Genomic DNA, 26,636 nt, shown 5'->3' with positions numbered 1-26,636 from the left:
GCCAAATGCGTACGATGGCACATACCGGAGTCTCTCAACAGACATCGGTAACTGTTCGAGTCACCACAGACTCACCCTCTAAAACCCAATCTCACCACTTAGATATCATCTCATCATGGAGACACACCCCCAATTGGAACCCAAGCGGATCCAATTGTGACGAGTCGCCCTAGGGTCTCCAGGGCATCAAGATTGCACGTTATTGATCCTGAGGATTTGAAATCCATTTTACTTCGTGTCACACAAACACTCGATACATCAGTTGCACTGCAGGGCACTCCTTTCTTAGCCCTTGCCGGAATTGAGCCGACGACAATCTTGACTTTAGGTCAAGGAGACCAAGGAAGCTCAAGAAATCCTATTCCATCGACATTACGATCAAGTGGTCTAGGCGTGGGGAGCACAAATGTGCAAGGAACCACGAACCCAAGGGACACCTCGGCGAATCAAGGATTTGACGGTTACAACTCTGATGATTCTTGGACTCAATATCGTCCAAATACCGAGTCCAAAATCAGAAAATTTGAAGCTTTCAAGAGGGCAGTGCAAGCAAGAAAGGCGCAACAAGTCCAACAACAACAAAAGAAGGTGGAATCCATTAAAACTGTAGCAAAGTATTGGGACGATTCCATCAACAATGCCAAAACGGTTCACGATATCCTTTCCATTCAACAATAGATGTCTACCATGGAGGCAACTGTTCAAAATGCTCATCAACTGGAGAACATTGTTGGCACTTCTAAACCTCCCCCCAATGAAGAAGATCGCGACTCCAATGACGATGGTACCGCAATTGAAATAAGCTCAGCTCCCATGTTCGGTTTGGATGATGACACTTTTGAGGATGTTCAACAGCCCCTTCCCTCAGATGATTTCATCATGGTAGTTGATGATGAGGAATCGAGTGGATTACAACACTCCACCTCCAATCCAAAGCAAAAGAAGAAGAAAAAGACTGCGGTGTCCATAAAAGAATTCCTCAGTCCGCAAAACAAATCGACCAGATCTTGGCCGCAGTCTCTACCAATCAACCGCAGAACACTGAATTTGCAACCCCGTAGTCACTCGTTGAACGATTGGAAAAAAGGGAGAGAATGGCCGCAGAACGAATAATTATCAGGGTTGAAATGGGTATAAGAGAACCGGACAATAGAAGAACCGCAAATCACAAGGAGTTCATCTTAACTGCTGAAAAACTCATCCAAGAGATAACTGAACTGAAGAATGACTTCAATCAATCCATTGAAAAACAAGCAATTCATTCCAAGCAGCTTGTCGAAGAAACCCACACCGCATACGAATCAGGTCTTATGGCTCTCCAAAACACAATCAATGGGTTACGGCGATCACTCACTACAAAGTCAAGTGTTGATGAAATTCTCCATCTTACAAAGGAGATTTATCAACTACTCTTCAACAAGGAAATCCCCAACAATCTCAAAGTTTGTGATCAAATGAAGCCACAATTTAATGAAACCTTTTCAAAAATTGAAGGCCTCAAGCAATGGTTTGAGGAGCAACAGGAGGTTGCTTCCTCAAAAGGGAGAAGTGAAGGCACTCCAAGAAGAGAACAAGATCAAGATCCTTTTCAATGAAAGACCCCTTCGGTTCATCAACATCAAACACCTCCAAGAATTCAACCTCCTCCTACTGAAGAGCACAACAAACCACCAACTCCACGGTCTTCACCGTAACCATCTCAACAACAAACTCCCCCGCAACAAGATCCTCAATAGAACTCTTAACAGCGGACTCCTCCTCAATTCAAAATTCTGGCACCCGCAATGTCTTCTGATCACTCCAATGACTCCCCGACCACTCTTCAAAAGAAACGTGATTGGAGGGCCGCAAAGTTTGCTGAACAAATTTGGAGAGCATATGGATTCGATACAACAATGGACGAGTCGTTAATCAAATCTTGGGTAAATCCTACCCGCATGCTTCTGGATGATGACTATCGACCAATCCTAACATATGCTGAACCTCCATCAGATGGTTACTGGGACATACCCATCTCTCCAAACTCCAAATTTTTCCCAATATTTGAACCATTTGATCTCAGCCTTCCGGATGATCAAAGACTCCCAATGGAATTTGAACGTCTGGATCTTTTTCATGCTAATCATGGTTTAGAGTTTGAGAAAATCTGGTCTAATGATAGACCAGACGGGGTCAAGAACTACAAGATAAGAAAAATCATGAAAACTGATTTTCTTTAATATACCCGGACCAGAAGAGGAGATGAATACATCCGAACCCAAGCTGATTTTGTTTGCATGAACCCGGAGGAAGTATTTCTGATTGCCAGGGTGTTTCAAGTCAAAGCTGAAAAATACCCTAAGATGAAGATTACTTGTGAAAAAGCTGGTGAATTCCTCAAGGCTCTGGTATGCGACTTCGGAAAGATTGATGCAGAAATTCATCCAGTCATTGCCAAGAAATTTAATTTTCCTGAATTCGAGTCTACACCAGCATACACTAATGGATTTTAAGAAATGTCACTTGGAGCAACCAACTACCAAGAGCTAGGATTTGTTTACAAAAGAGCTCAAGATGGTCCCAAGTATTTCATTCCGGTGACCGCAATCCATCGAATCACCAAGATGCAACTAGACACCACTCTGGCTTCAGTCCAAAGATCGAAACATACTACGGATGAAATCAAGTTTGAAATCTCAAGGAGAATCCAGTGGTTATTTGAAGTTAGAAAATTCTGGTGGATTATTATCCGGTTCCTCAAGTTGCAAAAATGATGAAGATAGCTAAGAGGTCACTTTGGGGGAAATTGTTGATACAAAAAGTGACCCTCTTTAGCTAAGGAACCGCAGTCTGGAGTGTTGGTAATACCGTAGAAGAAGTTAGCTACTGAAGTTGGAGAAGATTCTTGTGAACCGCAACCGCAACAGTTACCGCAGAAATAAAGATTGCATGAAGATATGTTTTGTTATATTACCGAATTAGCGTGTTTACTTTATATTATCCGGTGAACCTTTGATGGTCATTGAAGTCAGTAGTTTAATAGTTGTTTATTTCGATATGTAACTTTCAGGTACTCTATAAATAGAGTATCCCACTTCATGTATTGATACGCCTTCACGATCTTTCTGAACTATTATTGCAATACAAAGATCATCTCTATCTATTATCTTCTGATAAATCGAGTTCCTCTTCACATTAAGTTGTTCGCATTTACTAACTTGTGTTTAGCTGCAGACCTTGTTATGAACCAACTTGGTGTCTACTTGATATAACTTGGTGTCATTTATATTTCCTTTACATTTCCGCATCTAACAATCTAACATTCCTACCTTATTATTGTTGAGATATCGAGATCCTTGAGATTAAATTATTCCGCAACTTATTATCTTGTACTAATGTTTGTTTAAGTGTTCCTCAAAGTTTTTCTCTCAACACACATCTATTTTGACTATTGGACCTGGATTAGACTTCAATAGCTCTTCATCACAACTCCTTAACTTTCCATAGTATGCTACCAACTGATCTCTACCTCATATAGTGCAGTTTTGTTGGCATTTCCATGCTAACCAACACTAACATTGAGATTAAATTTTTTAAGGACTTATGCTTTTCCTTTTCCCATAACTAAGCATGAGCCTTTACAATATGCTAGCATATGTGATAAGTAACCCTAAATTGAGGGCCCTACGCCGTTTGTGTTGTAACATCCTGTTTCGAGAAGTTTCTTATTTCGGGATTGTGGACAATAAAGTATCAAGCAAAGGCATTGGGCTTCAAGGGAATGGGGTTTAAACCTTATTGGATGATGATAATGTTGGATAAGTGATTAAAGCCTTCAATTTGTGTTTGGAAGAAAAAAAGGTAAAATGGGAAAAGTAATATTTCGGGCTTCTTGCATGGATTATGGTTTTAGTTCGACATGTATTAAGTCAAAAGTAACTAGATATGGTTGTGGGGCTCTTCAATACCTTTCATTGCATATAAAGATCACCGAAAACGGAGTTGAAACGAAGAAGTTATGATTGTTTAAAGTTTGAGTGAAATTGGGTGAAAACTTGTCCTCACGAGGTGAGAAGTAATTCTCATGACGTGAGAGTCCTCACGAGGTGAGAATATATTCTCACGACATGAGAACTGTGCAGCCCAAAGCCCACACACATTTTAGGGTTTTCAAGGTATTTAAAGGTAAGGATTCATGTTTTAGGGTATTTTCTTAGCCTCCATCACATCTAGAACTCATTGGGAGAACCCTAACCTGTATTTTTAAGATCTGAGCCTCCCCTCTCCTTTCCATCCATTTTTGGTGGTTTTAGAGCAATGTTTTCATGCAAGATTGATCCTTAAAGCTTGACAATTGAAGATCTCAACTTTCATCTACCTTCTAGACCAAATTGGTTGTAGGCCCTACGAGGCGGTCCAGTCAAGCTGAAGGATCGGAGAGCAATCTGGATAAGTTGTAGGCCCTGTGAGGCGGTCCAGTCAGGCCGAAGGCTCGGAGAGCGGTCCAGATAAGCTGTAGGCCCTGCGAGACGATCCAGTCATGTTGAAGGCTCATGTATGCATGCTGTTATTTGTTTGGCGGTGTGGGTACTTTCAGGGAACTCACTAAGCTTTGACTTACAATTTGATTTTATGGTTTCGGGTACTTCAGAGGTCAGGGACAAGGCTAAGGCTTGATCGTGCACATCATCCTAGATTTTTATATGAATTATGATTTTGGGATACTCTGATTCATGTTTTTGGTTTTGAAACTATATTTTGTGTAAATTGTGGATTTTTGGAATGGTTTTAAAAATGAAAATTTTTGTCATGATTTTTGGGATGTTACATGTGTTTATAAATTAATGACATAAATTTGAGTGATTTCTCTTTGCTTATCCAAGTAGCCATAATCTAAAAGGGCAAGATGACTTTGCTTCGTGTTTACAACACATGACTAACAATCTGCTTGGCTTATTTTTTCTTACCACAATTTATAACCTTTAGCAACAACATAATTGGCTAATATTTGTTTAAATTCTAAACAATCACATAATCTCATACCTAAGTATTGTATCCCATTTCTAGTTAGAATCACAAACATGATATTAAGGAAGTTCTGTGTTGCCATCATCTTCATAATCTCACTGTATAACCTCATCATCATCTTCATGATCCACTGATAAGTCATTTGAAATGAGTGAATCTACATGATCACCACAACTATCGGTATATGTGCCTCAATATTTGGCTTTCTCTTTCCACTCCATTATAAAATTGATTATTTGTTGTGATCAGTGTACACATTGATTTTTGCATCATTACCATAACCAACATCAAAAAACCTTGCATAATAATTATTATATATGACTTCTCTCAACCCATCTCCAAGGGATCAATTTCAACATAATAATAAACATTATTACACTTATCCTTTTACCAACTCCTTGAAACCCATGGTTCTAAAATCTACTTCCACAGAGGGGCTGGAGTACAATATATAGGCTTGGTGAGAAAAAAACCCCCTTTAAGTAAACATCCATGGTGAGGAACTTTTCATTGGAGACACCCACCTTTCTCAAACATGAAACCCTTAGAGAGAAACCCTAATTGAAGATGCAAGTGTTCTGATTTGGGGTAAGGGAGAGGCCATGTAATAAGTCCCTAAAATCTATACAAATAAGTTTTTTTTTCTTCAATTTTATTTTGACCGGATAAAATTGGACTAAAATCTACTATTGTCGGTGACATATGATGTTTTTAAACAAACTAATAAGTAATAACTTATTAGTTTGTTCAAAAACACCATATAATAAGTAATAACTGCAAGTGATGTCCAGCCTAGCTGGGTTGATGCACCGGGTTTTATATCCATGTGGGGCGTAAGGTTGGGAGTTCGATTCCCTTAAACTACCTCTTGTGGTGCCACATGTGGAAATTTTTTTTCCTAGAAATCCCTATGGGGGCTGGGTTTGCCATGTAATGAAGTTCGAACTCGGGGTGCTCGTTGAAATATTGCGAGTAGGCTTCCACTTAATTCGTTTGCCGTTTCAAAAAAGAAAATAATAATAACTTTAATAATCATGTGTATACAAATACTATAGTTTTTTGTTTGTATGTTTTGTAATAAAATTAAATGATGCCTTTTATACAATTTTAAAATTTTATTACACTCCTAAATAATATTCTCCTATCAGGCTACCACCTCCATTAATCATCCCAATACCATAGGGCATAAAGTATTTTTTAACTTGGGAAAAACGACCCTTTCAATCATCCCAATACCAAAGAGATTCTTTTTTCACTTTGGGAAAGTACTTTAAACTCGGTCCTCTCCGTGAATTCTCAATGTTCATGCAAGTTTCCTCAAAAGTAAACCCTCTTTAAAACACAGCAAAAACGTACAGTGGATTGATTCGTCGCACTACCTCAGTGTTCGGTATTTTTGCAGAAGTGTTACAATATTCGCCAGATTTCTCGAGAAAAACAACACACAGATTTCGTGTCTTCCCCCAAAAAAACACACCAAATTTATTCTGAGTTGAGTCGCTTATCCGTTGAACGGACACATGCATTCCTCGGAGATTTCAGGAAACCCTACAAACCCTTTGAAGAGAAGTTTTGAAACGATGATGGATGATTCGTCTAATAGCCAACAACCCAGTCCGTAAGTGTTTTTGAGTTTCTTCAGTTTATATTACTAAATGTGATATCATATGAAACTAACTATGTTCTGATTTATGTGGATTTATTTGATTAAGTTCGGAAGACGTGATTATTCCCCAAACTAATTTGTCACCCAGAGAGTAAGACTATTGGATTGATTATGTTTTCTTATCTGCAATTCTCTATTTCTATTTGATTTGATATCCTTTCTGCTAATCTTGAATTTTAGGTATCAGTTGGATGTGTTTAATGTGGCTATGCGGCGAAATACCATAGCTCATCTGGACACCGGCGCCGGAAAAACAATGATCGCCGTCATGATCATCAAACAAGTTGCACTTTCTCTTAAAAATCAACTATCTGAAAAGAAACTGATGATCTTCTTGGCCCCAACTCGTAATCTTGTTGAACAGGTATAGTATGAACACCATTTATAAATATTGGGTAATTTAGGGTTATTAGACTCTGCTAACTTAGTTGAAGATAGAGAAACGAGAGATATAGAGTTACTACTTAAGGTCAACTGCTCAATCCTCTCAACAAGTTTGTGGTGGATCTGGATCCTTTTAGTAGTTTTAGAGAAAATTTTAATAAGTAGGCAAATTTTGCTATGAAAATCCAAATCAATTTTGAAGATAAGTGGTATCTGTTTTGAATTGCAGCAATGTAAGGTTCTTAGGGAAAACACAGACCTCATGGTTGATTTTTACCATGGGACTAAAGTGGGAGTTGGTAAAAATATCGATGGAAAGAAGGTTGATGAATGGGATGCTTCCATTTGGGAACATGAGACAAGTAAAAATCAAGTGAGTTTATTTCTAAATTATTTTTTTCTGTTGAAGCTATTTTTATGAAAGATTAGAAGTTCACATCATCATTTGCTTATAATTTAATAAAAGCTTTTGCATATGAGTGCTGGTGTTCATATTGTTTTTGTTATATTTTCACAGATAATGGTTATGACTCCTCAAATATTGTTGGATGCCTTGAGGAATGCATTTGTGAACTTTGAAACAATATGTTTATTGATTATTGATGAATGTCACCGAGCTACTGGTAATCATCCTTATGTAAGCATAATGAAGGTAATTATCTGTCACTATTAATATATTATATATATGATTGTGATGAAAAAAATATGTTAGTGAGGTTTTATCTTTTTTTTTGTTGGAAGGAATTCTATCTCAAAGCTATTAACAAGCCAAAAGTATTTGGCATGACTGCATCCCCGGTAACTAAAAAAGGTTAGTCTTTTTTAGTTTCTTCCATCTTTTTACATCAAAAGACCTTGAAATTGTTTATAACATTGAGGTATAAAATATGAAGTTCTCCAGTCCACTCATGGGGTCTAAATCATGTTGCATTTCTGTAACAAGGTAGACGTTATATATGGGTGTTTCTTGTTATCTTAATGCAAAGAGAACAACTTAATAGAGAAAGTGAAGGAAAGAAGTCTTTCCCCATTAAGTCCTAACTTCTAACAAAATACCTTTTTAACATCATTTATCCAGTGAAAAATTGATGTGGAAATAATAAGAAACAAGATCTATCATCCATGATTGGCTTGAAACTTACATTTCATTCTGCGTTGCTCAATATGATTTGCAATACACGGATCATATTCAGTGATGCAGGCTGAGAACGTGAGTAGCAGGGCACACATTGGTGGTAGATGTTGTTTTTGACATATTTCCTTTAGATACTTTTTTAATCTTGTATTTATGCACAAATTTTCCAATATTGAAGGTAATCAACACATAACTATATACATCTTTGTACTATAATTTCTACATTAGGTGTCTCTTCGACTGAAGACTGTGAAGCTCAAATGACAATGCTTGAAAGCGTCTTGGATTCTCTGGTAGTAGAAATCACAAATCATAACTTACAAGTTTAAATCTTTATTTAAAAGTTATTTGGAATATGAAAATTTGTTGATTAAAATTCGTTTTGTGAATGTGAAGGTTTACACAGTAAGGAACAGGACAGAGCTGGAGAATGTCACCCCATCTGCCTCACATTCCTATTGTTTCTATGAGCCATCTAAGGTTTCTCATTCTGAACTAAAAGCCAAACTGGAATCCTCAAGATTCAAGGTGAATATTATAAAAATACAGACTTTTTTTACAATAAAAACTGAACCTTGAGAATTAAATCATTTCATTTTCTTTTGTTCCCCTGTTTTAATGACAGTTTGAAGCACAACTGCTTGAGTTGCAAGTGTCGCTACAAAGTAACTACAAAGATACCGATGAAAAACATGAAATTCTAAGAAAGAGGTTGTCCAATGATTACACTAAGATTATTTATTGTCTTGATGAGTTGGGGCTTTTGTGTGCTTATGAGGTATTGTTTTTTAAGCAATTTAAAGAGTAAACTTCTAGTTCAGAATCACTAGTTTAACTAATTTATATTATTTATTGTTTTTTAGGCTGTTAAAATTTGTATAGAGCATGCCCCCAAAGCTGTAGAAGAATGTGATTTTTTTCAGAAAAGCTGCTCACAATGTTTTTATTTTCTTGAGGAAGCTTTGTTTATCATCGAGGAATCTTTGCCAAATGGTATGCTATTTGGCACCTTTTATTCTTTGACTATAATCTTTCATAGTTGATAATTTTATGAATTTGTGGAATGATTAGTTTTTAAATTTCTTTTTATTTCTTCAGGTCATGAACATATATTTGATGCTGGATGTGATTATAAGAACATGGTTGCAGCTGGTTATATCTCACCAAAACTATATCAATTCTTGCAACTTTTGCTGTCATTTGGGTAATTAAATACTCCCTCAGCTCATCATGTAGCCTCTCTATCTTTATATAAATGGTTTATTCCATAAAAGATCCTACATTTTGTTTTTTTTTAGTTTTAAACCTATTTTTTTTTTTTTTAAAAATAAATCCAACTTTAACCTATTATTTGTTATTTCATTAATGGAGCCGGTTACCAACAGGTAAACCTATTGGGTTTATTCTATAAAAGACCTTACATTTTGCCTATTTTTTTATTTTTGACCTAAAGCTTTTATTTTTCAAAATAAACCCAACTTTAACCTCTTCCTTGTTATTTCATTAATGGATCCGATTACCAACAGGTAAGCCTATATCCCCCAAACTCACGTGCATCTTAAGCATCGATCACCTAAAAGAAGAATTGATTCTAAAACCTAGGTCACGTGTCTCCTCCTTCTTCTGCACCACATTAGGTCCCCTGAAATGCTTATTTCTTAAGCACCAGGAACAAAAACGTAGTAAGGAATGCTGAAATGGAATTCTGTTATTATGAGATTGAAGCTCCTCTGTTTACCTCCTATCCCAAGACTATTTTCACAAGAATGAGTTTGTTTTTAAAGGTTGTCCTAATGTTGTTTTCACAAGATTTGATGGCATGTTCATTTTGACAGTGTATCTGGACTGTTTTAGAAGCAATTGTTATTTTTGACCTTTAAACCCATTTTGTCCCAAGTATGTTGCATGCCAGTTTATTTTTTTGCCAACTAAAAATATCTTATTTGCAAAACTGTCCGAAAACATACCATCGTTCATTTTTTTTTTGAAAGAGCTACCATCGGTCATTTTAACAGTGTATTGGGACTGTTTTGCAAATAAGTTGTTATTTTTTGTTAGGAAAAAAATTAACTAGCATGCAACTTACTTAGGTCAAAATGGGTTTAAAGGTCAAACTTACTTGCAAAACGGTCCCCATATACTGTTAAAATGAACATACCATCAGAACTTGTGAAAACAACTGGTGGATAGCCTTTGACAACAGACTCAGTCTTGTGAAAACAACCTTGCTACAGGAGGTAAATATGGGAGCTTCATCCTCACAATATTATAATTCCATTTCAACATTTCTCACTACGTTTCGGTTCCTAATGCTTGACGAATAATTCATTTAAGGGGAGCCAATGTGGTGTACAAGAAGAAGACGAGAAACATGACCTAGGGTTTTAGAATAAAGTTCTTCTTTTAGGTGATTGATACTTAAGATGCACATGACCTAGAGGATATAGAGTTACCTGACTCCATTAATAAATAAAATAACAAGGAATAGGTTAAAGTTAGGTTTAATTTGAAAAAAATAAAGTGTTAGGTCTAAAATGGAAAAAGGCTAAATATAGCTTCTTCTATAGAATAAACCCAATTTACTTGTTGGTAACAAGCTCCGTTAATGAAACAATGAGGAATAGGTTAAAGTTGGGTTTATTTTGAAAAAAAAAGCTTTTAGGTCTAAAACGGAAAAAAACAAAGTGTAGGGACTTTTATTGAATAAACCCTTATATAAATGATTATTTTGCTCAAAATATAAGTATTTGGGTATCTTTTCTTTGAGATGCAAATAAACCCACTTGAACATATTACTTGTATATATTTGAAGTTCACTATTTACAAACACCTTAAATTATTATGTTTTCGGTAGATTTTAGAAGGGCAAATTGTAGGAAATAGCAAGACACTTAACTCTTTTTACCAATATAGGCAATGTACTTTATTTTTTACCCATAATATCAGTATACTTACATATACCTACCCATAATAATACTGTACTCACATTGTTTTGCCGATAATAGCAATATGTAACTCATAATAGCAACTTACTTACAATTCCTTATATTAGAACATATTTAGTTACATTTCTTTACTGATAAATTGATTATAGCAATATGTAACAAATAAAGTACAATGTCCATATCAGTAACAAAATGTAACTACATTGCTTAATAAGCAAAAAATGAAGTACATTGCTATTATCGGTAAAGAAATGTAAGTACGTTGCTGTTATGGGTAACAAGTAAAGTACATTGAGATTTAACAAGTCCAATAACTATTTTGGGGATTTTTCTTTCAGGGAGGCTGCAAAACCATTGTGCCTTATTTTTGTAGAAAGAATTGTAACAGCTAAAGTCATTGACATAATCTTGAAGAGAGTTGAAGACTTGTCTCATTTGAATGTTGCATATTTGACTGGTAGTGCAACATCCGTTGATGCAATGTCTCCAAAACTGCAGAAGGAGACTCTTGATTCTTTTCGCTCTGGGAAGGTATACAACTTCATATCTATTATGTTCCAATTTCAAAAAACTGCTGCAGAATTTTCTTATAAATTTTATTACATTAGTAAGATTTACATTTGATATCCATGTCCATGATAGCAAATGCTTACCTCTTTTAATGTCGTTTATGAATGTGGCCATAGGCATACTTGTTATTTAGTCCTTTTGGTTTGAATCTTAAAAGTGAAAGTGAGGTGTCTGTCTCTGAATCAGGTGAATCTACTAATTGCTACGGATGTTGTTGAGGAAGGAATTGATGTGCCAAAATGTTCAACTGTCATCCGTTTTGATATCACAAAAACAGTTCGTAGCAATGTCCAATCACGTGGAAGGGCCCGTCAAACCAACTCCAAGTTCATCATCATGCTTCAGAGGTAATCATCATCATCATCATCATAACTTCTTCCCATGAAGAAATTATATTTTATATTCTTATAAGATGTTTTAACTTTTTACAGGGGAAATGCCAAACAAAGGGAGCATGTTTGTGATATCATTCGAAGTGAACAAACCATAATGGAAAGTTCCAAAAAAAGAGACCCCAACACATGTGTTGTAGAGCCATGCAACTTCAAAGAAACAGACACGTATTTTGTTGAGGCAACTGGAGCTTCAGTCACTGCAGATTCTAGTGTTAGCCTCATTCATATATATTGTTCAAAACTCCCTGGCAACAAGTACGATTGATTCCTTTTTTTATTAAAAAGTTTATGAACTTAGTGTTTCATATTCTAAAGTTTTGCTTACTTGTGTTGAGCCATAGGTTTTACACACCAAAACCAGATTTCCAGTTCTTACTGGTGGAGGATTCATACGAGTGTAAAATGACTTTACCTCCCAATGCTGCATTTCAAACCATAACGGGTCCTCGGTCTAAGACATCACATCTTTCAAAGCAGCTTGTATGCTTGGAGGCCTGTAAAAAGTTGCACCAAATGGGGGGACTCAATGACCATCTTCTTCCTAACAATGAAGATCCTATTTCCTCTAATAAGACTAAAGAAAAAGAACCATCTTCTGGTGCAGGTGCATATTATATAATGAATATATATATATATATATATATATATATATATATATATATATATATATATATATATATATATATATATAGACAAAACTGCAAAAATGGTCCCTGTGGTTTCTCATTTTATGTGGCTACGGTCCAAACGTTTGAAAAGTTGCAGATTTGGTCCTTTTCAACAAGTTTTGTTGTGGTTTTAGTCCCTCATCCGTTAACTTCCTTAAACTGACAATTTTAACCCCAGGGACCATTTTTGCAGTTTTGTCTTTTACTATACTATAAGGACCATTTTTGCATACATTCTTTTTTATTTTAATGTAGTATTATATATTAATAGATATTATTTTTAATATATAATATTATATATTAATAAATATTTTTTATTGGATTATTAATTTATTTTAGTTGATTTTTTTAAAAAAAATTTGTTGGAGTAATTCTTTTTTATTGAATTATTATATATCAATACATATAGTTTTTAATATATAATATTTATATCATAATAAATATTATATTATTGGATTATCAATTTTTTTAGTTAATTTTTGTAATTTTTAATTATTTTTTATGGTATTATTACTTTTAATTTATTATTTTCTTCATATACTAAGGTGCTGTTTGTTTTTTCGAAGAGAAATTTCATTAAGTCTGCGGACCACCTCTGCAATTCTCTGTAGCAGAAGAGGTGGAACAAACGGCTGCAGCCTGTAATAAGAAGCGTGTTTGTTTTTTAACATCTGCAGACTGCTGCAGTAAACTGAATTTTAAATAAACTAATTTTATAAACTGAAAATAGTTTTCAACACCGAAATTTTAATAATTTTAGTCTTAAAACATTGAAAGAATACTAAAAAGAACATGTAAAAAAACAAAAATATAAAACTTTTTAAAAAAAACTTTAAAAAATATAAAAGAAGCTAACATTATTCTAGAAAAAAACTAATTGTAAAAAACATAAAAAAAGAAAATAAAAAAAAATTAAGAAAGTATTGCAAACGATGTTTACAAAATTCGTAAAAAATTACACACGTTAAAAAAGATACAACTAAAACTAAAAATATTATTAATAGAAAAGGTAAAAAAATTAAAAAAATCAAAGTTTTTTTTTTAAATCAAGTTTAAAAAATTTGTGGGAAACTATAAAAAGAAATTGTATCAAATCCGTAAATAAAAGTTTAAAAAAATCACAAGATTAAAAAAAAAATAAGTTATACCAAAATTCTAAAAAAAACACTTGGAAAAAAATGAAGGCTGAAGAGGTTTGAAGAGGCAAGTCAAGTGCTGCGCCACGCAGCACACGCGCAGAGGTTTTGTAGTCTGAAGCCTTCCAAAAAACAAACTGCTGCGAGAGGGAAAGTGCTGCGCGTGTGCTGCGCCGCGCAGCAAAAAGTGGTTTGAAGAGGTTTTTTTAAAAAAACAAACAGGACCTAAATGTTGTTTTATTGTATTATTAATTTATTTTAGTTAATTAAATATTTTTTAATTTTTTTGGCGAAGTAATTCTTTTTTATTGAATTATTATATATCAGTACATATAGTTTTTAATATATAATATTTATATCATAATAAATATTATATTATGGGATTATTATATATTACAAAATATTATTTTATTAGATTATTAATTTCTTTTAGTTGATTCTTTTTATAATTTCTTTTTTGTTGGAGCAATTTTTTTTATTAGATTATTATATATCAACAAATATTATTTTTAATATATAATATTTACATCATAATAAATAATACATTATTGGATTATTAATTTTTGTAATTTGTTTTTTTGAATTATTAATTTGTTGAAATATTACTTTTAATATATTATTTTTTTAATATAATAAATATTATCTTATTGGATTATTATTTTATTTTTAATGTATACTATTAATTGTTTTTAATTTTATTAGTGTCACCACAAAGTCGTCGAAATACGTAAAAGTGTCGCTTATCATCGTCAAATATTGGCAGGATCACCTCCAAACACCTTCATTGGAGGTTCAATAGATACCCTACCCTATTCCACCTAGCGTTGCTGGTAGCCACCTGCGACAACCTCTTCATAATCCACTGAAATCCTTCATATCCCACATAATGCGCAACAAACCCCTATAACATTTATAAGTGGTGGTGGTGACCGAGTGATGGTGATGGTATTTTCGCTATGGTTTCTCATTATAAGCTAGATGAAATGAAAGTGTTTGGCAGCAATCCTAACGATTTCGATGATGAGAGACGACGGTTTTGCGTATCCCATGACTTTATGGTGGAACCAATAAAATTAACAAGAACTATTATTATAATTAAAAATAAATTAATAATCAAATAAAATAATATTTAGTATATGAAGAAAATAATAAATTAAAAGTAATAATCCAATAAAAAATAGTTTAAAAAAAGAAATTACAAAAATTAACTAAAAGATAATAATAATCCAATAATATAATATTTATTATGATATAAATATTATATATTAAAAACTATATTTATTGATATATAATAATTCAATAAAAAATAATTACTTCGACAATTGTTTTTTTCAAAAAAGAATTAACTAAAATAAATTAATAATCCAATAAAACATTATTTAGTATATGAAGAAAATAATAAATTAAATAATCCAATAAAAATAATTTTAAAAAAAAGAATTAAAAATATTAACTAAAAGAAATTAATAATTTAATAATATATTTATTATGATATAAATATTATATATTAAAAACTATATGTATTGATATATAATAACTTAATAAAAAGAATTACTCTAACAAAAAAAAATTAAAAAAAATCAACTATAATAAATTAATAATCCAATAAAACAATATTTATTAATATATAATATTATATATTAAAAATAATATTTATTAATATATAATACTTCAATAAAATAAAAAAGAATGTATGCAAAAATGGTCCTTATGGTATGGTAAAAAGACAAAACTGCGAAAATGGTCCCTGAGGGTAAAATTGTCATTTTAAAAAAGTTAACAGCCAACCAGTTAAACTTAACGGATGAGGGACCAAAACCACAATAAAACTTGTGGAAAAGGACCAAATCTGCAACTTTTCAAACGTTTGGACCATAACCACATAAAATAAGAAACCACGAGGACCATTTTTGCAATTTTGTCATATATATATATATATATATATATATATATATATATATTCATTTCTGTGTTCCGTTTTTTTATATTAATTCAAAAATCATTTTATATTATTTTTGTTATGACAGGGACTACAAAGAGGAAGGAGCTACATGGAACCACACCCATTCGTGCACTATCAGGGACTTGGGGAGACAAAATTGATGATGGGGCGAATTTTTTTGCTTACAAAATCATTTTCTCATGTAGCATTGTCGATGTGCAATATTCAAGTTTCGTTCTTTTGGTTGAATCTAAACTAGATGATGATGTTGGCAATATTGAAATTGAACTGTACTTGGTTTCAAAATTTGTGAAATGCATTGTTTCTTCATGTGTGGAGTTGCATCTCAATGGAGAACAGGTATGAGCAAAAACTTATGTTTAACACTCACTTAAAAATAGTTTGTGAAAGGCAAGGTTTTAGGCAGGACAAAAAGCTGCAATTTTTGTCCCAATGAAATCAGTCCCAGTCATACTCCATGTCATCCGGGCCATATCCTATCATGTGTAACAAATGTTCAATCATTGACAAATCTTTTTTCTTTGGTAACTCTTGACCTCCATCTTTTAATGCTATGTTTTTGGTTTCTTTTGCTAGATATCAAAAGCAAAGTGTTTCCAAGAAGTATTCTTCAATGGAATATTTGGGAAGTTGGATATTGGATCCAAACAAACAACATTGTGGAGCTCATCATACATTTACTTATTGTTGCCTTTGGAGTCATTAGAACCTTTAACAATCAATTGGAAGGCAATTGACTCTAGTGTATCCGCTGTTGACTTCATCAAGGCTCGTAATGACACAAGTGAAGTAAAGAGTTTGGATTTAGTCATGATTGATTCCAATTGCACAGATATGGTTCACTTTGCAAACAAATCCTTTCACAAAGATAACATAAAAGACGTTGTAGTTTTGGCTTTTCACACTGGGAAAATCTACACGGTTCTCGAGGTGCTTGAAAATGAAACCGCAGATAGTCCTTTTGATGGAAATAGGTTTTCATCATTCACTGACTATTTTGACAAGAAGTATGGAATTGTTCTACAACACCCGGGACAACGCATGGTGCTGCTAAAGCAAAGCCATAAGGCACATAATCTTCTTGTGGACTTCAATAATGAAGGTTTCTTGAAATATACGATGTGATGATTTTAACCATATAAAATCGAATTTGTTAGTTAATGATTTGTTTGTTGGTATTTTTAGGTATTTTACATGGAAAGAAGATACGGGCTGATAGTTGTAAGGTGAATACAGAGAGGCAGAGATACAATGCGCGTATACCACCTGAACTTTTGGTAGTTATTGATGCAAGGCTTGATGTTGTGAAACCCTTTTATTTGCTACCTTCATTCATGCATCGCCTTGAGTCCTTGATGTTGGCTAGCCAGCTTCGTCAACAGATCACTGCCCATTCAACTGACATACATGTCTCCAGCTCATTGGTTTGTACTTTTATCTTCATTGAAGCTTTGTGGGTTGTACTTTAGACATACATCACTACCCCAAGAGTACAACCCACAGCTGCATATCTGAAGGAATGTTTGCCATACCATTAATATCATGACTCTTGTCTCCTTTTAGATTTTAGAAGCCATCACGAGTCTTCGATGCAATGAAAGTTTCTCCATGGAACGATTGGAGTTGCTTGGTGATTCGGTGCTGAAATATGCAGTCAGTTGTGATCTTTATCTCAGATACCCAAACAAACATGAAGGACAGCTGTCTTCTCGGAGATCATGGCAAGTTTGTAATTCCACCTTGTACGATTTGGGAATAGGCGTCCATTTACAGGTATGCTCTAAAGATTGTAATCCATTGCTAATAATATCAGCAAAATCTCTGAAACAAAAATTTCTTGAATTGTTTACAGGGTTTCATAAGAGACAGTGCATTTGACCCTACTCGATGGACAGCGCCAGGTCAGCATCCTTTAAGACTTTACCCGTGTGATCATGGCATCGAGACGGCAGATGTGCCTCTCGACAGCAAATACCAGAGTGAAGATATGAAAACTTTACTTGGAAAGTGGTGTGATGTGGGCCACAGGTGGATGGGTTCAAAGACAATATCGGACTGTGTTGAGGCCCTTGTGGGAGCTTATTATGTGGAAGCTGGTTTGACAGGTGCTCTTCACTGTATGAAATGGTTGGGCCTGAGCTGTGAGCTTGATGAATCGCGCATCAATGAAGCCATTAAAATGGCTTCACTTCATGCATACACCCCAAAACTTGAAGTGCTTGAGTGTGTAGAGTTGAAGATTGGGTATGAATTTGTGGTGAAGGGTTTGTTATTGGAAGCCATAACTCATGCATCTGGTCAAGAGCAAGGAGTTGGATACTGTTATCAGGTACAATTTCTTATTACTTTGCCTATCATTCCTTTTTTTATTACAACAACATGATAATAATAATGTTATACTTTTAGAGGTTGGAGTTTCTTGGGGACTCGGTGTTGGACATACTGATTACTTGGTATCTGTACAACAAACACAAAGACATTGATCCTGGAGAACTAACGGATCTACGTTCGGCTTCAGTTAATAATGAAAATTTTGCATATGCTGCTGTGAGACGCAACCTTCATCACCACCTTCAGTATCGCTCTGGCTTTCTCAAAACTCAGATTGAAGAGTATGAGAAGTTTGTGGCCACCTCTTCCACTGATACAAACTCTCTCCAAACCAAGAAAAGCCCAAAAGTCAGTTTGCCACTTCTCATCTTCTATTTCTTGCATAAACTGGACACTAATAGTGATTGATCTAAATCAAATGGAGCATTCTTGAAAAAATGTGATTCCTTGTTTAATTGGTTTGTGATGTTTGTGTTTGTTGTTATATAGGCACTTGGTGACCTGGTTGAGAGCATTGCTGGGGCTATACTAGTTGATACCAAGCTCAATCTTGATGAAGTTTGGAGAATCTTTGAGCCATTATTATCTCCAATTGTAACACTGAATAAACTTGAGCTTCCTCCTCTACGTGAATTGATGGAGTTATGCGACTCAATGGGTTATTTCACGAAAGAAACGTGTAGAAGCAATGGTGATATGGTAATTTCTGAGCTAAGGTTGCAGCTCAAAGACGCCTTGTTGGTTGGTAATGGAACGGGTCAAACCAGGAAAGTTGCAAGGGGTCAAGCTGCTCTTCAATTGTTAAAACAGCTAGAGGTTTTTAGGGTTTTCTTTTTATTATATTCTTTTTGCCTTGCAATTATTAACCTTGTCTTGGACATGTTTATGTGATTTAATTCGACAGAAAAAGGGGATTTTGAGGAAGGATAATCAAGATGGGGAAAGTGATAATGAAAAAAATAAGAAAAATGAGACAACCCCATCAAAGATAAGCCCTAATAAGGATGCTAAGATAACTCTGTTTGATCCTCAGCCATCAATGGAGGAGGAATTAGAATCTAATTCCAAGGTTGAAATCCCAGTCCCAGGTAATCAATCATGATAGATGATAGATGTTTGTTTGTTTTGATCTACAACAAGTTTTGAATTTGATGTTGGTTTGAATGGCATGGCAGTGATAGAGTGTATCAACATGAAGAAGGGAGGACCAAGGATTGCACTTTATGAGCTGTGCAAGAAAATGCAGTGGCCCATTCCCAATATTACAGCATCAGAACAAAGATCAACGTTAGTAAAAATTTATTGTTTGCTTCATATTATTTGTACATGAATGAGACAAACAGCTTCCAAATGAATAATGAATTTGCAGATCTCTGGTTGAAATTGGGGAAGGGGTTGAGAAAAGAACAGGGTTTAATACCTTCAAGTCACATATCAGCTTGACTATTCCTAATTATGGTGTTATACAACTCACGGGGGACCCACGTGCAGATAAGAAGACTTCTTTTGACTCTGCTGCCTTACTCATGCTCTATGAGCTCCAACGACTCGGAAAGCTCAAAATTGGCTAGAAGAATGAAAGTGGATATGTTTGTAGATAAATAAATAAAAGGATTTAATGGAGGGAAAACTTGCTTTCTCTCATATTTTCAGTATTAAGTCAAAAATAAACATCCATACATAATACATAGCTTACTAGAATAAGTCTTGTTCTCATAAATGAGGTCAAATTGGAACAAGAACTATGATCTGGTCAACAACTCGTATACATTTTTATTGTGGTCCCCGGATACACGCTTGAGCATTTGAAACCTTCTTCGACTCCCTAAGAAGTCAATGCGTTTGACTTCCACAGCTTCTTTGGTGGAGTAGTTTGACCGTAGCCGTTCAGCATGGCGGGAATCAGTGTGGATGGCTAACTCTATCTCGGATGTTGACATCTTCTCCTAACAACAACAAATGTTGAATAGTGAGTTTTAAGCAATGAGTTGACTCAGTCTAATTGTTGGGTTACTGGCTCAACAATACATAAGAGAAAACCGTTTACCTGATAAAAGGTAAAGACGTGATGTAATAGCTGCCAACATGTGAAGCCTGTGTTACTGAAGAACGTCCTCGAACACGGGCCCATCTCCCCAAACCGGTCCACTGGAAACAATATTGTAATGAAATGGTTCCCAAAAATCAACTCATTCTTTTCCCTGCACCAAAAAGAACAAAAAAAAAATCTATATATAAAAAAATATCATAACATAGAGATACAAATGGGCCAAGCCTTGTGACCTTACCAAATCAGCACAAGGTAAAAGAAAAGAAAAGAAAAGAAAAGATGATGTGAAAAAGTAACCTTTCCGAGAGTGGTTGCAAGAAGTTCACGAAACAAGCATCTGGAACAGATGTGTTGGCATCATCAATACTGAATGAGTTGTTGTTACAGATATATGCGGTTGATGATGGCTCTGACATGATCCAGTTTATTGAATCCAGAAGGACGTTTGGAGCTGATGGTTTTATCGCCTGGGCACGGCGATTCCTAACTCTCATTTTAGCATGCATTGCAATGTTTTGATTTTCTTTATGGCTAGATTTCATGATATTTCCATCCTAAAATTCATAAAGTTACATATACAATAACAATATGCAATGATTAATAGAAATCATTAGTATCTAACATTTACTTTTTTTTTTTAATTGAATTGCAAATTGATTTGCCCATGTTACCATTTGTTGCAAAGACTTGTCACTCGATCAAGTCAAGTCATTTACTTTATATTACTTTGTTATATTATTATTAATTTATTTTAATAATATTATCATATCGTTCTTATTGATTCATGAAATTGTATATCTAACTTTTTATTCTAGAAAAGTGCTTAGTTTATGGTTAAATTAAAAGTGTAATAAAAATGAAATATTTTTTCATGATTTTATTATTTATTTTAATAATTATTTTATTAAGTAAATAAAATATTATTGTATCAATGTTAATATTTGACTAAGTATAAATGATTAAAATGTGTAGGATGTATGTAACCAAAGAGCTTATAGCCTAAGCCGTAAGGTTAGGGTATCTTAGTTGGAAAGGCGGGCATGAGGGGTCAAATCTTGTTTTAGACACGAAGGTCTAATTTAGAAGTAGATTAGTAGCCTTTCAAAAAAAGGACCTGAAGTTTAATTTTCTGAAAGTTTTTATAGTAAATTAAATTACTATTAACCCCTGTAGGGACCTACGTCAATACTATTGCCTTGTTGGAACTTGGAAGCATTGATATGCTACTTATGAAAGGTTTTTATGTAAGTTGACCAAAATACCATTTTGCTACGGTAGATACAACAAAATTAAACTGGGATTTTATACCTTTTGATCATTGCCACCTGGAACATTCCGCATCGTCATTCCTAGGTGGCGTGCCAAGTCAGCAGACAAATGGACAAGCCTCTGTGTCCTTGCCTCCTTCACAGTCTTCAGAAACCATACAGGCTGTGGTACATCATTTGGTAGTGATCATTAAAACATATATATATATATATATATATATATATATATATATATATATATATATATATATATATATATATATATATATATATATATATAGATGATGAGCTATATATACGTATCATATAAATTTTGTAAAACTTACAGTAACAAGATTATTGTTGGATTGACCGAGATACTTTCCAACCGAAGAAGCTTCACATACCACATGAGTTGCATGTTGACCAACCAACCATTCATTCACTAGCAAACCACCTTCCTCCCTAGCAGCCTCCACAACCTTGTTCCTCAGCTCACCCGAAACATCGGGATCAACATACACGCTTTCACCCGAAAACATTGAACCTCTTCTTTTCTTTTCTTCTAAATGTAATCTTGATCTTTGTATCAATTTAGATTCTTTAACATTATCCACCATAGCATTAGGAAGACAAGAATTTCGGTTTAGATCCTTCTTCGCCATATAATCCTCTCCAAAATTCTTAACACCGTATAATGATTCGTTCAATCTCACTAAACACAAGAAAAAAAGAGCAACATTAGTTTCGACGAAAAGGGCTATTCTTTTGGGAAGTCTTGAGCTGGCCCACAAGCCCAATCATCACAAAGAAGAATTGAATTTGAAGTATATATATATATTTTACCGTTTTTTCTTACGCTATCAACAAACCATCCAAGTGTAACGATGAAGAGATCGTGCTTTGATGCATACTCAGATTTACGTTCATGGAAGCTGTAGATATTCGTTAAGTTACTCATCAAGATCATATACTCTCTCCATTTCCTTTCCCAAAAAGAGTTTTTTAGATTAACTGATAATATTATGTTGATATGGGTTCTTCACAAGATCTTTTTGTTAGATATTTAATTTGACAAATAGTTATTTGGCATAATTATTCAAGTGTGTACACTTTGGGTATAAATATGAAACTAAAAATGGAAAAAGGATATCTGAACCACCAAATGTGTACACTTTGGATGTAAATGGGAACTAAATTGACCACCCAATCTCTCAGTTGCATGCATCACTTGTTTTCTTGCTTCTGTGAGTCGGTCAACATCAAGAAGAAAATCATAGAAAATGTCAAAGATATGGCCAGCAAGACTTCTTCTAAATCTTATGTAAGACAAGTAGGTGAAACCAAACAGAAGAGTTCGTTAATTCAAATAAATTAATAATGAATGCACTTCATGACACAAGAATGGAAGATGTAAATAAAAACAAGAACATTAATAAGTCCAAAAACCATACTTGTGTCGACTTTTGTGGTCAAAGTAATCAATTTCACCATTCAAAATTTAGCATCATGCAAATTAAAAAGAGAAGAAGGGATTGTGTTCGATTATGAAAATACTGAAGTTTTAAATTTCAAAGTAATAACATAATCATTTAGGCGTGAATTTAAAAATAACCTTTCATCATAGCAAAAGTCAAAGTTTTTCGTTGGTGTTGTAACAAAAATCAAAAGAAAGATCAAAGATGCATGGCATGTTCTAAATATGTAAGTTGTTGAATCAAAAGGGAAAGAGGCGAATCGAAATCATAAAACATTATTTCATTGTTCATAAAGGTTGCAACTTTTATAAAATTCAAATTGTTTGACTACGAGTCAAAATATCCAAGAACACCAAGATCAATATGATTACAAAGATAATAAGTACTTTAAATCGTTGAAATTTGTACGATAGAGAGATGACAAAAAATAAAACAGATTGATCAACCAGAAACGGTTAAAGAGCAAAAGAGAGATGATTAAAGGAAGATTGAATCACCTTTGGATAGACCAGTAACACAAATAACAAGACCAGAAAATGGGGAATTCGAGGTAGAACGAAGAAGAGGAGGACGTGGAGGTTGAAGATGAAGATCTCTGGAAGAATTAGTATTCAATGTACAATTTATATCTGAATACATCTTTGAACAACCATTGCTAGTGATCACCTCCGATATACCACTCCCAACCATCGTATTTCAATAATTTAACGACAAATCTGAGATGGGTGTTCAAGATTTTTGCATAATTGACATGGGATTTTGAACTTAAACCAAATACCACATGGGTTTAGGATTTAAACAGGAAATACAAAACAGAAAGATGAAATTGAAGTGGGGTTTTGAAAAGAATAGAGAAAGGGGAAGCTTTTTATACGGAAAACACATAAACAAAGAGAATGAAGAATGAAGGGAATGTTGGAATGGTGAAAAAGGAGACGAGAAAGTAAGGGAATATCTATTGGAGATTGGTATTCAAATTTATGAAACCAAGAAAGGCTCTTTGTGTCAATTTTTCAGAAATTTGCACAACAAAGTGATAGTAAGCATGAGTTCTTAATGCTTTTTACACTTTTTTTTCTGGTGGTGTCGGGTCAAGAAAAGAAGAATTTGGGTGGTATTAGAAGCGACGAGTGAGGGAAAAAGGGAAGTGAGGGACTTTATGATGGGTCTTTTCAGAATCACGCCATGGCAATCTTTTGTTCATCAATACGAAGTAATCTCCACCTTTTTTTTTAATCTCTCTCCACCTTTTAAATAAGATTACTATTCAATCTATTATTATTAAATACGTGAAAAATTATTATGTTCATGCCTATAAAATGCTTTATAACAGACAAACCCTTGAGAATCAATTACCTTAGCTTAACAAAACCGAAATCGAAAACAAAGAAACCGATAAAAACCTGGCAAAACCAAAACCAAACCCAAATCGTTGGTTTTGAGTTTAGATTTTTAAAACTGAAAAGTTCGGTTTTGGTTCGCGATGAACTTTTGTTCCCGACACACAAAACCAAACCGACCCAATATATAAAATCAAACCATAAAGCGATACCAACCTATACATTATATAATATAATATATTATTAATAATTATTGTATAATTATAAGTTAGAACTAGAAGCATAAGTTAGTGCTTAAGCATGAGTTAATACGTTTAATATATTATGAATAATTATTGTATACTAACTTACTAAGTTGAAACCGAAAAACCAAAACCCAACGACCCATTGGTTGAAACCGAAAGCCGATCTAAGAAACCAAAAACCGAACTCATTCAAAAATCGTACCTAATTAGGGGTGTAAACGAGCCGAGTACTACCAAGCTCGACGCTCGGCTCGACTAAAAGACTCGAGCTCGAAACTTGGTTCAAACTCGACCCAAGCCTTGATTTTAAGCTCGAGCTTGGGTCGTGAAATACTCGACAATCTCGAGCTCGGCTCGGCTAATATTTAAAAAAAAAATCACTAACTTGAGTAAAAAATATTAAAATATTCCACATGCATATGTCCAAACTACCAAAAAATATCACAATTAACCGCCTAATATCAATACATCATCAACAATATATGTCATAACTTTTACATACTTCCAAAATACCAAAAATAAACATTATTTAAAGAAATGACATATATGTAAATTACACTAAGCTCGATTAAGCTCGCGAGCTTTACTAGCCGAGTATTTTAGTGTTCAAGCTCGGCTCGATAAGATACTCAAGTTTGGCTCGATTAAGGTCGAGTCGATTTCGAGTATTTTCTGAGTCGGTTTCGAGTTTCTCGCGAGTTGGTTTGTTTGGCTTACACCCCTATACATAATGGGTTTCGAAAGCCAAAAGTTGGACTTGTCAGTTTAGTTTCAGGTTTACCCCAAAACCGGCCCATGCTCAACCCTAAGAAAAACCTAACCAATTATAACTCATTGCACAAAAAAACTATTATGTTATTATTTTGTACAATAAAACTGTTTTATGTTCTGATTTTGTATAATGAAAAGGGAAATCTTCAGAAAAGTTCTAATATTTTCGAAAAAGTTACACTTTAGTCCCAAGATTTTTTTTTGAACGAAAAAGTCCTGAAAACCGGCAAAAATTTGCAGTTCGACCCTTTTTGACTGGTTGAAACCGGTACCAAATTAATTTGGGACTATTTCGTAAACTAACCCAAAATATAGGGACTTTTCTGTAAACAAAAAATATTATGATTTTTCTGTAAACGAAAATATTAGGACTTTTCTACAAACAAAACCTTTATTATTATTATTATTATTATTATTATTATTATTATTAAAAATATAAATACGATTCGAACATGTTATTATTAATATTGTTACTAATACATATAAATGCATTTAAATGAAAAAATAATATTAATGACATTATTTAATGGTGGAGGTGGAGGAGATGGTGATGCTTTTAGCATTGAAATCATGAATGTTTACTTGTATATATTACTTTGTATATGGTCATTTCACTTTTGTTATTATTGTTTTCAATTCAGAATAATAATACTTAACAATTTAAAAGAAGTTGCATATTTGTAAAATTGTTTATAAATAGTTTAAGGTAGAAGGATTTCTCACTTTGTATATAAAAATGTTTAACGTAGAAGGATTACTTTCCAAATCCAACAGATCCACTACAAACATCTACATAGGTAGCCCATATCAAAATTCAAAAATATTAATTACAATATCTTGATTGATAAAAAGTAATAGGATATGTTTTTTGGATTAATACTTTTGAATTTTGATTAATACTTTTGAATTATTCCTATTACTTTTTATTAAACAAGATATTGTAATTAATACTTTTGAATTTTGATATGGGTTACCTATGTAGATGTTTGTAGTGGATTTGTTGGATTTGGAAAGTAATTCTTCTACCTTAAACAATTTTATATACAAAGTGAGAAACCCTTCTACCTTAAACTATTTATAAACAATTTTACAAATATGCAACTTCTTTTAAATTGTTAAGTATTAATATTCTGAATTGAAAACAATAATAACAAATGTGAAATGACCATATCCAAGTAAAAATATACAAGCATACATTCACGATTTCAATGTTAAAAGCATCACCATCTCCTCCACCTCCACACTTAAACAATGTCATTAATAATATTTTTTTTATTTAAATGCATTTATGTGTATTAGTAACAA

At 33.7% G+C, this 26,636-nt stretch overlaps 2 protein-coding genes across 2 annotated transcripts; one reads left to right on the top strand and one right to left on the bottom strand.

Moving 5' to 3' along the window:
- The first annotated feature begins 6,248 nt into the window (after positions 1 to 6,248).
- Positions 6,249 to 19,831, top strand: DCL3 (dicer-like 3). Its single transcript, XM_079068761.1, has 25 exons — positions 6,249 to 6,625; positions 6,720 to 6,764; positions 6,854 to 7,037; positions 7,287 to 7,430; positions 7,575 to 7,709; positions 7,799 to 7,868; positions 8,421 to 8,485; positions 8,589 to 8,720; positions 8,818 to 8,970; positions 9,056 to 9,185; positions 9,291 to 9,396; positions 11,476 to 11,668; positions 11,894 to 12,054; positions 12,139 to 12,357; positions 12,444 to 12,706; positions 15,934 to 16,208; positions 16,446 to 16,971; positions 17,055 to 17,293; positions 17,433 to 17,642; positions 17,722 to 18,198; positions 18,276 to 18,548; positions 18,690 to 19,016; positions 19,105 to 19,288; positions 19,376 to 19,487; positions 19,570 to 19,831. The coding sequence occupies exons 1-25, from the start codon at positions 6,528 to 6,530 to the stop codon at positions 19,769 to 19,771; spliced, it is 4,923 nt and encodes a 1,640-aa protein (XP_078924887.1). The 5' UTR covers positions 6,249 to 6,527; the 3' UTR covers positions 19,772 to 19,831.
- On the bottom strand, positions 19,815 to 24,097 carry LOC145133804 (uncharacterized). Its single transcript, XM_079068762.1, has 8 exons — positions 23,473 to 24,097; positions 22,651 to 22,742; positions 22,344 to 22,434; positions 21,845 to 22,212; positions 21,559 to 21,681; positions 20,548 to 20,804; positions 20,248 to 20,401; positions 19,815 to 20,146 (listed from the first exon to the last, which is right to left on the bottom strand). The coding sequence occupies exons 1-8, from the start codon at positions 23,663 to 23,665 to the stop codon at positions 19,943 to 19,945; spliced, it is 1,482 nt and encodes a 493-aa protein (XP_078924888.1). The 5' UTR covers positions 23,666 to 24,097; the 3' UTR covers positions 19,815 to 19,942.
- Between the last annotated feature and the right edge of the window lie 2,539 nt (positions 24,098 to 26,636).

The sequence above is a fragment of the Lactuca virosa genome, chromosome 8 (assembly GCF_052849685.1).
Source record: "Lactuca virosa cultivar CGN04683 chromosome 8, Lactuca_virosa_CGN04683_v6, whole genome shotgun sequence".
NCBI classification, from domain to species: Eukaryota; Viridiplantae; Streptophyta; class Magnoliopsida; order Asterales; family Asteraceae; genus Lactuca; species Lactuca virosa.
Note: the sequence above shows the minus strand (reverse complement) of the source record. Positions and strands in the feature narration are given on the sequence as shown.

Bases quoted from the DNA above. Each gene is read 5' to 3' on its own strand.
- DCL3 (XM_079068761.1), top strand. From the start codon at position 6,528: ATGCATTCCTCGGAGATTTCAGGAAACCCTACAAACCCTTTGAAGAGA. The intron at 12,358-12,443 runs GTACGATTGATT...GTTGAGCCATAG, and splicing joins TCAAAACTCCCTGGCAACAA to GTTTTACACACCAAAACCAG. The intron at 19,017-19,104 runs GTTTTTAGGGTT...TTAATTCGACAG, and splicing joins AATTGTTAAAACAGCTAGAG to AAAAAGGGGATTTTGAGGAA.
- LOC145133804 (XM_079068762.1), bottom strand. From the start codon at position 23,665: ATGGTTGGGAGTGGTATATCGGAGGTGATCACTAGCAATGGTTGTTCA. The intron at 22,743-23,472 runs GTGATTCAATCT...ACCGACTCACAG, and splicing joins TGTTACTGGTCTATCCAAAG to AAGCAAGAAAACAAGTGATG. The intron at 20,402-20,547 runs GTTACTTTTTCA...TTTTTGGTGCAG, and splicing joins TTGCAACCACTCTCGGAAAG to GGAAAAGAATGAGTTGATTT.